This window comes from Hyla sarda, chromosome 11 (genome assembly GCF_029499605.1).
Source record: "Hyla sarda isolate aHylSar1 chromosome 11, aHylSar1.hap1, whole genome shotgun sequence".
NCBI lineage: Eukaryota > Metazoa > Chordata > Amphibia > Anura > Hylidae > Hyla > Hyla sarda.
The window spans coordinates 46,030,709-46,043,534 of record NC_079199.1 but is presented as its reverse complement, the minus strand read 5'-3'; the positions used below and the strand labels follow the sequence as shown (position 1 = coordinate 46,043,534).

General features: G+C 44.5%; 1 protein-coding gene across 2 annotated transcripts in view; it reads right to left on the bottom strand.

Moving 5' to 3' along the window:
- Positions 1-12,826, bottom strand: part of MTHFD1 (methylenetetrahydrofolate dehydrogenase, cyclohydrolase and formyltetrahydrofolate synthetase 1) — a 97,496-nt gene that overhangs the window by 71,146 nt on the left and 13,524 nt on the right. For both annotated transcript variants that reach the window (XM_056545283.1, XM_056545282.1), the window contains exons 4-6: positions 8,495-8,548; positions 1,736-1,872; positions 1,268-1,368 (exon numbers count right to left, since the gene is read on the bottom strand). In XM_056545283.1, the coding sequence (XP_056401258.1) occupies positions 1,268-1,368; positions 1,736-1,872; positions 8,495-8,548 (292 nt within the window). The remainder of the gene's footprint in view (positions 1-1,267; positions 1,369-1,735; positions 1,873-8,494; positions 8,549-12,826) is intronic.

The following is a 12,826-nucleotide window of genomic DNA, read 5'->3' as shown; positions in this document are numbered from 1 at the left end:
TTTTTAACCCCGAATTTTCTTCTGAAAAGTCGGGGGTCGTCTTATATGCCGGGTATTGAGGTCCGGGATAGGAATACCTATGATTATCTGCCCAGGCCGGCTCCAGTGTGTGGCTGCAGGCGGGGGCCGGCCAGAGCAAGTAAAAACTAATACTGTATACTAAAAACCAGGGGGCCTCCAGCTGTTGTGAAACTACAACTCCCAGCACGGCAAAGGCTGTCTGGGCATGCTGGGAGTTGTAGTTTCACAACAGCTGGAGGCCCCCTGGTTTTTAGTATACAGTATTAGTTTTTACCTGCTCTGGCTGGCCCCCGCCTGCAGCCACACACGGGAGCCGGCCCGGGCAGATAATCATAGGTATTCCTATCCCGGACATCCTTGTGTCCCGAAAAATCTTTTCGGGACATAAGGTTGTCCGCCGGTCACTTACCATTACCCGGCGGCACGTGTCCTCCTGTGATCCTCCTTCGGTCCGGTCCTCCGTCTCTATGGTTGTACGCACGGGACGTCAGTGACGTCACGTGCCTGCAACCATAGAGGCAGAGGAGCGCAGGACCAGGAGGACCGCAGGAGGACGTGCGCCAACCGGGGCCTGGCGAGTGACCGGCCGTGCTATCTTAAGTGATCCTGTCACCGCTACCGGCACCTACTGCTATGGTCCATAGGACATAGCAGTAGATGGTGACCCGGGCCGGAGGAGCGGTGATCGGAACACCGTGGTGGCAGTACAGACATACAGCCTGCAGCCATACACTGTATATGGCTGGAAGCTGTATGTCTGTGTGGGGGGGGGGGGGGGGGGGGAGACTACAAGGTACCGTACTTCGCGGTAGGAGGGGTAGTCTTATATGGCGAGTATATCCCAAACTCTATTTTAACTGTAAAAGTTGGGGGTCGTCTTATACGCCAAGTTGTCTTATACGCCGGCATATACGGTATCTATAGCACTTTACTCGGCAAGCCTCTTTATTATGAAATTTTTCTTTTTCTATTGGATTCATAAGCAATTCTCTTTACAGACACAAATAGGACTTAATGGTGTTAAGTTTTACCTGGGGTCAATGTAGTGAAGGTCATTTCTAGCCCTATAAACCATCATTGCCTATACAAATACTTAAAACTTACATATTTTCCAATTTATGGCAGTAACCTATCAAAGGTTAGTGTGACTATAGAAGAACCTATACTAGTATTGATGCTGCACCCACATACAAATTTAAAAATCGGAGATGCGGATAGGGAACAGTGTCGCTGTAAAACACAATACCTGTTTGACGGATGAGTTCCAGGCATCCTTTTGGTGTACATGGGATGAAGCAATCTCCAATATCTCCCCTAGCCAGCTTTCCTGCATTAATGCTGGTCAGTCTACAATATAAAATCACACAATACAATGCAATGAACACAAGACTTCTACTAGGGTACATTCATACTACTGTTACAATAGACACAAAAATGTAGGTATATTTTTCTTAATTATGTTGTTTTTGGGATATTTCTGAAAACTGCTTCTCAAGAAAACCACGATTTCTTATGTGAAGACAGTGATAGTTGTTAATGGGGATGTGGCTACGTGCATTACCCCTGTAATTACTTGGGGACTAACTTGAAGCCACTGGAGGCCCAGGTGGTCAGACCCCCAGCATTTATAGATCTATGCTGTTCGTAAGACAACTCCTTTATGTAAAAAACAGCTGTACCCTTCAAGAAAACAGCACCATTCATCCTAACTCACCCATCCACATCCTTGGCAGGCGACACAGCGTTTGTGACTTTCTCTGTGTCAATTTTGTGATCTGAATCCAGAGGCAGCTGAACAATCAGCCCATGAAGTGTTGAATCCTCATTGATGGACTTTATTCTGCTCAGCACCTACGATACACATAATCAGTCTATGGGCCAGTCATTCATACAGAAGGGAATGAAGCTAGCAAAGATTCTCCCCCCCACCCCCCCTCTTTTTGGGAATTTGTCGATGTTGGACAGTAGACTGGGGTGCCATCATATTGCCAATATACTTTACATTGCTGAGAAGCAAACATGATAAAGTATCCAAGTATTAAACTACAATTGCCATTATATCTGCTGGGTTGCTCTGGGAGTTGTAGTTTCAATATATAGCTAAAAGAAAAGAGAATTTTTTTTTAATCTCTATCTCTCTCTATCTCTCTCTATCTCTCTCTATCTCTCTCTATCTCTATTTAAATGGACATGTCATCAGAAAAGGACCTTAATGTTTAACAAAACGTTTAAACAATGGGAGACCATGGAACTTCAGAGGGATCGGGAATTCAGGTGGCGCTGATCGGGGCAGACACAATCCAGGAGCATGAGTGTAGGTAAAATTCCTTTAATGACCAGAATTCAACGTGTTTCATTGCACAAGCGCAGCTTCCTCAGGCAAAATGCCTGATGAAGTTACGCTTGCGCAGTGAAACGCGTTGAATTCTGGTCATTAAAGGAATTTTACCTACACTCATGCACCTGGATTGTGTCTGCCCCAATCAGCGGCATGTAAATTCCCGGTACCTCTGAAGTTCCATGGTCTAAGCTACTGGGGAAGGCTGCCGACTGGTTTCTGAATATATATCGATATTCACTACGTGCTGACCATTGTTGTGTATGCTGGTACACAACTGGAGTGGGCAAGCAGCCATCGTGCCCCCCTCCGTATTGCTTCCATTCAGCACGTGTGATCCTCCACAGGGAGCACCTTTTGTTGCTTTTATATTTCTTGATTTAATAGAATTTTGTCGATTTCTAAAATTTCCCCATTTTAAAATAATCCAGAAAGCTTGCAGTTTCCATTCGGCCACTAGGTCTAAATCTAAGATGGGACTTCCTGTTTTGTACAGATCACCTCCTAGCAGTGTCCTTATTACAGACAAGAGTACAGTCAAGAGGCAACACCAAACAAGAGCAAGCTCAGACACCTTTTCCATTTATATCAATGGGACAGCATCAGTCTATTGTTCCCCATGACCATGGGGCTTGCTGTGAAGCATCTTTCTAAAAGCTGTTCCATGGGAGTACCCTTTTAACCTTTCTAATTACTTCATAAGAAAATGTTATTTCCTTTTTATAGAAATCGTGGCTTTGTCCAAGTTGAAGCACAGGCATGGACAAAGTCCAGTAAGTGAGGGTGGGCTAGCACTGTGCCCTCTCCTATACTCACCGATAATCTCTCATGGAGACTTCCAGAAAAGGAATTAACTCCTCTTCCTGATTGGGACAGGAGAAAAAAAAAAAAAAAAAAAAAAAGTTAAATTCCCACCCTTTCCTCTCCACACCAGTGTATTTACAAAGAACACCGAAGGAAAGGAAAAAGTGCCATATGACATCATGCATTCAGAGTGGACATTGCTGTCCTGATTGAACAAGAATGAAGGGCTAGGAACCTGGAGATTGGGGCACAAAGCATTACCCTCCTGGAATCCAGAAGAAAGGCGGTTTGGATTCTCCAAACCAAGAGGGTATCAAGGAATATCTTCCTCTGACTGGGAATAAGATCTGATTTCTCCAGATTTAGAATCCAACCCAACTTCTGGAGAACAAGAATAGTTCTCTGTAAAATGAAGTTCCAATTGAGGAACTGAGTCCGCCACTATCAGAATGTCGTCTAGATAAGGGATAATTAGAATAGACTTCTGAGAAGGGATACCACCTCTGCCAATACCTTGATGAAAATTCGAGGAGCAGATGACAGGCCAAATGGAAAAACAAACTGAAAGTGGCGGACACTGGACCCCCATCGGATGGCAAATCTCAAATATTTTTGGGAATCTGAATGGATGGGAATGTGATATGCATCGCGTAGATCGATTGTCGCCATCACAGCCCCCTTCCCTTATTAACTGAATGGCAGATTTTTACAGTTTCCATCTTGAATTTCCTGTAAACCACAAATTTGTTCAAGGGTTTCAGATTTCTAATTAGACGGAACTTCCCGTTTGGTTTGGAAACTAGAAAGAGGGAAAAATAATGACCTAGGTCCCTCTGAAGGAGAGGAACCTCTTGGATGGCGCCCAGGCTGAGAAGGTCCTGAACACCCTCAAGAACCAATTTCTGTTTTTTTGAACTCTGAGTAACCACATACCTTGGAGGCTGAGGTGATGACAATTCGAACCAAAAGGCCCTGGGGTATTATCTACTATCCAGGGATTGGGAATCAGGGACTCTCAAACTGGGGCAAAATGAGAAAGCCTTGCCCCTACTTGCCTGGCATCACTGTTTAGGGTTGGAAGAGGACTGACCGGGGTTAATAAAGAGATTTCTTCCACTACCCCACTTCCTCTAGGACCAACGTTCTGTTTTCCCTTTACCCCCTCTGGATGACTGGTCTGGCTGACAAAAAAAAAAAAAAAAAAAAGACGAAAAAAGGAGATTTTTTGGGTTGAACCTTATCTAATTGCAATTCTTTTCTTGTCTGCTGTTTTTTCTAATATAGAATCCAGATCTGGACCAAATGAAAATTTACAATGGAAAGGAAGGGAGCAGAGTTTACTTGTAGAGGTCATGTCTCCTGACCAAGATCTTCGCCATAGTACACGCCTAGTGGTATTGGACAAAAAACAGCAGTATAAGAGGAAAGTTTAAAACTGAAAGGATTTCAAAATCTGCTATTTAGGGGTGTCAGACTGAAGATGGAATTCCAGTTGATCTAACCAGACTCCTAGAGTTCTGGCCACACAAGTAGAGGCTACACTGGGTCTTAACGATGAAGCAGCCTCCCAGGTCTTTTTTCAACAAACACTCTGCCTTTCCATCTATCGGATCTTTTAATTGTGTAGCATCCCCATAGGCAGAGAGGTATGTTTTGCTACTTTAACAACCGGGATGTCAACTAAAAAGGTATCAATTGGTGGAGTGAGTCACTAAAGGGGTAGCGCTTTTTTTAAATTAATTAAATTTTTTTAAGACCTTTAGGAATAAAAGCATTTTCTGGTTTTGTCCATTCATCCTTAATAATTTTATGTAAATTAGCATGAACAGGGAAAGTACAAGACTTCCTGTCTCCTATGCCTCCAAAAAGCTCATCCTGGATAGATTTAGTCTCCTAAACTTCTTCCAGATTTAATATAGTACAGATAGACCTAAAGATTCAATATCAGAATTAAATAAAAATTTTCAGAGAAGAATCTTCCTCTTCATGAGGTTTTTCTACATACTCCTTCCAGTTCTAGAGATACACTTTCTTCAGAATCTGAAAAAGACACAGTCTTAGCCTTCTTTACAGTAGTAGTAGATGCCACCGGGGTAGCAAGTGGGGTAAATAAAGCTAAAGCTAAGCATCTACAAATGGGTCATGGTTTTAATTTCTTGCATAAGGGTGGGAGAATCATCCTTAACCACAGATTCAATACATGCTTTACACAAAGCTTTGCTGTGAAGAAATAGGTAGGATCTCCGATCCGAAAAAAGTTGGTGCTTTGGAGCGCTCCTTTCCAGCAGGATGAGTGGGGAATTAGTAGCCAAACAATCGGAAGGTAGGTATAAAAAAAGGTTTAATCCGGTATAGTACAAACATAGGATAACGCGTTTCGAGGGGTGGGACCCCCTCTCCGTCAGACCCCTCGAAACGCGTTATCCCACTCATCCTGCTGGAAAGGAGCGCTCCAAAGCACCAACTTTTTTCGGAGATCCTACCTATTTCTTCACAGCAAACCAGACGCCCGGGATCCTTCTCCTTGAGGCGGCAGAGTGCGAGCAGCCCTTCCTGAACCATATGATCCTGGTATACCAGGGATCAAAGCCAAGTGTGGTGTTGTGCCCCGAGCGCAACACGAGAAGGTGAGCATACCTATACTCACAGTTAAATCGATATACCCCCACCCGAATAACGGCACATTGTTGCGCTTTTTTTTTTTTTTTTTTTTTTTACATATTTGAGTCTTTAGTTTACACAAAGCTTTAGAAGCAGATTAAGGCAACTCTTTGTAGCACCTTATACATTGTTTAGGTTTTGATTTTTGTTTCGGTTTAACCAAAGAACCTGCAGAATTCTTGTCTCCCTGAAATACAAGAAAGGATAAAACACCAAGCAAATGAAGATAGGCCAGGGCAAACCCATAGGCCCTCAGTACTCACGGATCCGAGGAACAATGGAAGATCTGGAATCTTTGCAGGTGAGCTCATGATGCAGCCTGGGAAAGTCCAATGCTGAAATCAGGCAGAGCAGCTTCCATCTGGGAGAGGGGCTCTTTATAGGAAAAGGCCGGAAATGATATAATTCCAGCCCGGAACGCTGGCGTCTGACAACGCTGTAATCTCCCGGCTGGAAGTGATATCACTAGAAAACGCTCACGCGTGGCAGTGAAGCCATGCTGCACAGAAGGAAGCTGGGACCGCCGCAAGAACGCCACCAGAAGCTTTGCGCAATGCCCGCACAGCTCTCCGTGCAGCGCTCCTGTTCCAGCATCCTCCGTACTCCGGGAGCGGACTGGACTGTTGGGAAAGAAAGGAGACAGGGGGGTGCACTGCCTCAGAACCCCGAGTCTACTAGTCCCCAGTAAGAACCTTTTTTGCGCACGAGACTAGTCCCCCACACGTCTCAGCTCCTTCCCTGACAGGGAAAAAAAAAAAGGGTTAAATTTCGCAACCCTTCCTCAGTGTTTTTTTCCTGTCCCAGTCAGAAGGAGGAGTTAATCTCTCATGGGTGCTGTCGTGGAGACAGAAGAGGAAAAGGAAATAACATTTTCTTATTAAGTATATTGAAAAGGTTAATGTTCTGCCAAGATGTACAACATACACTGCTCAAAAAATAAAAAATAAAAGGGAACACTTAAACAACACAATGTAACTCCAAGTCAGTCACACTTTGTGAAATCACACTGTCCACTCAGGAAGCAACACTGATTGACAATCAATTTCACATAATGTTGTGCAAATGGAACAGACAACAGGTGGAAATTATAGGCAATTAGCAAGACCCCCCCCCAATAAAGAAGTGGATCTGCACTTTTCAGTTCCTATGCTTCCTGGCTGATGTTTTGGTCTCTTTTGAATGCTGGCGGTGCTTTCACTCTAGTGGTACCATGAGACGGAGTATACAACCAATACATGTGGCTCAGGTAGTGCAGCTCATCCAGGATGGCACATTAATGCTAGCTGTGGCAAGAAGATTTGCTGTGTTGTCATCGTAGTGTCCAGAGCATGGAGGCACTACCAGGAGACAGGCCAGTACGTCAGGAGACGTGCAGGCCGTAGGAGGGCAACAACCCAGCAGCAGGACCGCTACCTCCGCCTTTGTGCAAAGAGGAGCAATGCCAGAGCCCTGCAAAATTACCTCCAGCAGGCCACAAATATGCACGCGTCCACCCATATGGTCAGAAACAGACTCCATAAGGGTGGTATGAGGGCCCAACATCCACAGGTGGGGGTTGTGCTTACAGCCCAACAGCGTGCAGGATGTTTGGCATTTGCCAATCTTTGGCCAAAGAACACCAAGATTGGCAAATTTGCCACTGGCGCCCTGTGCTCTTCAGATGAGAGCAGGTTCACACTGAGCACATGTGACAGACGTGACAGAGTCTTGAGATGCCGTGGAGAACGTCCTGCTGCCTGCCACATCCTCCAGCATGACTGGTTTGGCAGTGGGTAAGTAATGGTGTGGCATGGCGCACAGCCCTCCATGTACTTGCCAGAGGTAGCCTGACTGCCATTAGGTACCGAGATGAGATCCTCAGACCCCTTGTGAGACCATATGCTGGTGCGGTTGGCCCTGGGTACCTCCTAATCCAAGATAATGCTAGACGTCATGTGGCTGGACTGTGTCAGCAGTTCCTGTAAGAGGAAGGCACTGATGCTATGGACTGGCCTACCCGTTTCCCAGACCTGAATCAGATTGAACACATCTGGGACATCATGTCTCGCTCCATCCACCAACACCATGTTGCACCACAGATTGTCCAGGAGTCGGCTGATGCTTTAGTCCTACACACTACTGAGCCTCGTTTTAAAAGGACATTACATCAAAGTTGGATCAGCCTGTAGTGTGGTTTTCCACTTTGATTTTGAGTGTGACTCCATATCCAGACCTCCATGGGTTGATAAATTTGATTTCCATTGATAATTTGTGCGATTTTGTTGTCAGCACATTCAACTATGTAAAGATGAAAGTATTTCATATGATTAGTTAATTCATTTAGATCTAGGATGTGTTCTCTTAGTGTTCCCTTTTTTTTGAGCAGTGTATAAAAAGGTTCTTGTATCTGACAAGCCCAGTTTTTCCAAACCAGTGTGCCTACACCTGTTGCAAAAACTACAGGCATGCTGGGAGTGAGTTACGCAACATCTGGAGGCACCTTGGTTGGAAAACATTTGCTTAAACGGTGCAAAACCAGAACACCCAGTATGTTCCAAAAGCCGCAATGTAGGAATGGTAGTTTCTCAACAGTTGAGGACAGCTGATCTTCTAGAGCACACTATTTGCTGGAATAACCCATCATCTCTCCTCCACTATGAAAAGTTAGAAGAGCTGGTTAGAACCTGTTACCTCTGCTTCTGTTGCAGTCCTTGGCAGCTTGACATGGCTGGCATTAATACCAATCTGCAAGAGAGCAATGTGGAAGTAAAATGTTATTAAATATCATTTTATATAGTAATGATTTAATAAAATAATAATTTTAATTGGTATACAATTTCATATTTTACATCTGCTTAGTTCTGTTGCTCAATACTAGCTGACCTGACCAAAATCCCCTTTCCCCCAGTGCAGTATGACAATCAAGATTGAACTGTTTGCAGAGAGATAAAGTAATGTCAAAATGACATTTGGATATTTGGGGAGAAGAACAAGGTTAATAATTGCCTAGTGCTTAGAAGCAAAAAACAAGCCAAACTTGCGCATGACAAGACAAAAATAAAAATAAAAAAATCTATGTACACGTATCAAAAACACACACACACACGTCACTGATAATGTGGGTGGTAATTTGTGTTAATTCTGAAGTCTATGTAAACCCCTGTGAAATGCTTTAAGAAAAAAGAAGAATTTCTGTACTGAACAACATGTCAGTGTGTTATTCACGTCGATGCATGCATCAAATAGTAATTGATTTGGGCGGGAACAGATATCCACTAGGTCCTGAAGGAGAGTTCCATTTCAGTTGGCGCCCAGTTAGGGACTCCGAGTACTAGTCCCGGAAGGCAGTCGCGAGAGACCAGGCATTAAGCCAGACCAACCGGATACAGACGAGTATGATCAACTCTAAAAGTACAGTAGGACACATTTCTTGTTGTAACCTAGCCAGTATTCTGCGCCCAACACATAAGACAGGTAAAAGTTCTTGGAGTCGTTTTGCTGAACATGTCAGTGACATCTGTTGCGTGTGTGTTTTCGAGATGAGGGCTGGGTCTCGGAGATTGAATAAGAGGACACTAATAACTGCTGCTACAGATATTTCTATAAGAGTATTAGTGGGTAGGTGCTGGACACCAGTAGCTCAAACAAGCCACTACAGTAAGGAGTGTCTTGAACAAGCATGTATACAGGAAAGTATAACACGAGAAATTCCTCTGCCTATAAAACATTTGTGACCCTCCCTGTCATAACTGTGTGAATGGGATTCCAGCCAGAAGAACAGTCAGAGATTGAGTTCCGGAGAAAGCTAATAACTCCAGTTAGTCTGTGACAGAAGATATTAGTGAATTTGGCAGGACGCCAGTAGTTTAACCCCTTAAGGACTGGGCCCTTTTTCACCTTAAGGACTGAGCCTTTTTTTGCAATTCTGACCACTGTCACTTTAAGCATTAATAACCAAGTTGCTTTTACGGATTATTCCGATTCTGACATTGTTTTTTCGAGACATATTCTACTTTATTTTAGTGGTAAATTTTCGTCGCTACTTGAATCCTTTCTTGGTAAAAAAATCCCAAAATGTCATGAAAATTTTGCATTTTTCTAACTTTGAAGCTCTCTGCTTGTATGGAAAATGGATATTCCAAAAAAATTATATATTGACTCAAATATACAATATGTCTACTTTACGTTGGCATCATAAAATGGACATATTTTTACTTTTTGAAAAAATTAGAGGGCTTCAAATATAGCAGCAATTTTCATGAAAATTGCAAAATCTGAAGAGACAGAACTACAACTCCCAGCATGCTTGGTCAGTCTAGGCATGCTGAGAGTTGTAGTTTTGCAACATCTGGAGGGCTACTGTTTGGGCGCCACTGTAATAGTGGTCTCCAAACTGTGACCCTCCAGATGTTTCCAAACTACAACTCCCAGAATGCCCAGACAGCCTTTGGCTGCCTGGGCATGCTGGGAGTTGCAGTTTGGCAACCACTAGAATGGCAGCTGTAAATATCGCTTTACTGCCACCTCCCCCCCTGATTAATGGCAGTGGATAGTAGGAGATCGCAGCACTGCAACCTCGCTCCTATCCCTCAGGATGATCGGGTCGATCAGCTCCGATCATCCCTATTTTCCTGGCGATCGGGTCACCAGAGACCCGATCGGCCCGGAAATAGCAGAAAATCGCATGTCTGAATTGACATGCGATTTCCTGCGATCGACGACATATGGGGGGGGGGGGTCTCAGACGGGGACCGGATTTTTCACCAAGAAAGGATGCAAGTAACAACGAAAATTTACCACCAAAATAAAGTAGAATATGTCACGAAAAAAAATAATCTCAGAATAATCGGTAAAAGCATCTTAGTTATTAATGCTTAAAGTGACGGTGGTCAGAATTGCTAAAAAGGGCTCAGTCCTTAAGGGGTTAAATCGCCTTCACCCATGAAGGAGAGCAGAACACTTGGGGGGACTGTCATGTACAAAGGAGCTCAAAATTCACCCAGCCAGTTTGCTTAAGCCATGACTCATCCTATCCACCTGGCAAGAACAGAACCCATCTGTGGTACTTCTTAGCCACGTGGATGATCTTTTATGTGCCGAGGACCTCCCATTTTCAGAAAAACATTCTGAAGGTCTCTGGTTACCTAGCTGACCAAGGCTGCAAAGCAAACTTCAGTAATGTTCCACCTCAGTTATGTTCCTTGGCCACTGCATCTCAAGGCACCAGACACCTTACTCAAGACAGAATTCAAGCCATACAGGATATCCCTGTACCAGCAAGACCCAAGGCTTTACATGCCTTCCTTGGACTGATCTACTGTTTGTCATGGCTCCCAGACGCCTCTCTACTATGCTTTGAAGACGGATCCCTTTGACATCTGAGGAGGCCATCTCCAACTTTTTGAAACTCAAGGATGCCATCTACTCAGCACCTGCACTTGGCCTGCAAGACTATGACAAACCCTTCAAGCTCTGTCTCGGAACAGGGACATGCCACTGGTGTCCTAGCCCAGTCTCATGGCAGCAGGACAAGACCTATTTGATATTACTATTGCAGACTTTATGCTGTGGCCAGAGGAGGCCAGTTATGCCTTAGAGCTGTCTTTGCTGCAAAGGAACTCCTGGACAAAACGTCTGACCTAGTTCTTGGTCATGAGCTCATTCTTCTGGCTCCTCATGAAATCTCTGCAATTCTTAACCAGACTCAGCCAAAACATCTCTCCACAGCAAGACAGACTACAGTACTCACTCCTGATACATGACAAGGTCACCCTCCTAAGATACAATGTTCTTAACCCCTCCACCCTGCTTCCACTTCCTAAGGGGGTAACCACTCCCATGATTGTTTTGAGCTGATAAAAAGATGGAAACAACACACTTGCCATCTGTAAGTGAAACTCCACTGCCCAATCCAGACCTCACCATCTTTGTGGATGGCTCGAGATTTGCAGACGAGCATGTTAAATACCATACAGGATATGCTGTCACGACGAAAGATACAATCCTAAGAAGCGGAGGCCCTACCTCCTAATGTCTATGCACAGGAAGCTGAACTTCAAGCCCTCGTCATGGCATACAAATTGGCAGAAGGCCAAACTAAGAATATGTACACCAATTCAGCTAATGCGTTTCGCGTCAGCCATAATTTTGGATTACTGTGGAAAACCAGAGGCTTCTTGACAGCAGCAGGAACACCAGTAAAACACAGCATGGCCATCAAGGATCTGATGGATCTCAAGTGGCAGTTCTGAAGGTGAAGGCCCATGGACGAATGAACTCTAGGGAAGCAAAGGGCAACCACCTAGCAGACTCTGCTTTTCACTTCCTGCGAGTTTCTGGCCGCTTGTTTGGCCGCAGAGTGGAGGACACCCAGACATTGGCCCTACAGACCCTACCAGTAGACAAATCCCAGTTGAAAGAACTACAAGAGGCAGAGAGCCCTGAAGAAAAGGACATATGGAAACAAAGGAGCTGTGTTGAATAGGAATGGCCTATTTGAAAATAACAGGAAGCCCTGCTCACCAAGACGTGTGTACCCAGCAGTGGTGCAGTGGGCACATGGAGCTGCCCACTTGTCAAAAACTCTCATGCATGCCCTAATTCATAAGTACTACACAGCACCAGGAATTACACCACTAACAGACAACTACTGCAAGTCCTGTGCTACTTGTGCAAAGTGCATCACAGGCCGTATGGAGAAAACACCCCAGAAACACTTGGGGGAAGACTTACAGAATTCATATCCTCACCATCCCTACGGGCAGAAATATCTCCAGGGATGGTGAGGAGAATTTTGTATAATATAATATGTGATGCGTTATGTATGGTAGAAACTCATGACGAGTTCCCTTTAAAAGGGGTATGCCAAGTTAAGACACGTATTCACACAATAGGGCATAAGTGCGATATCCCAAGCTGTGACTCCGCGTCATACTGAGTCGGTCCCGGCAGTGAAAGAAAGCCGGGACCCTAAAATTAAAAAGTGAAAGCTTCCCAGCAGCTCAGTCGAGCTGATTGGGACCA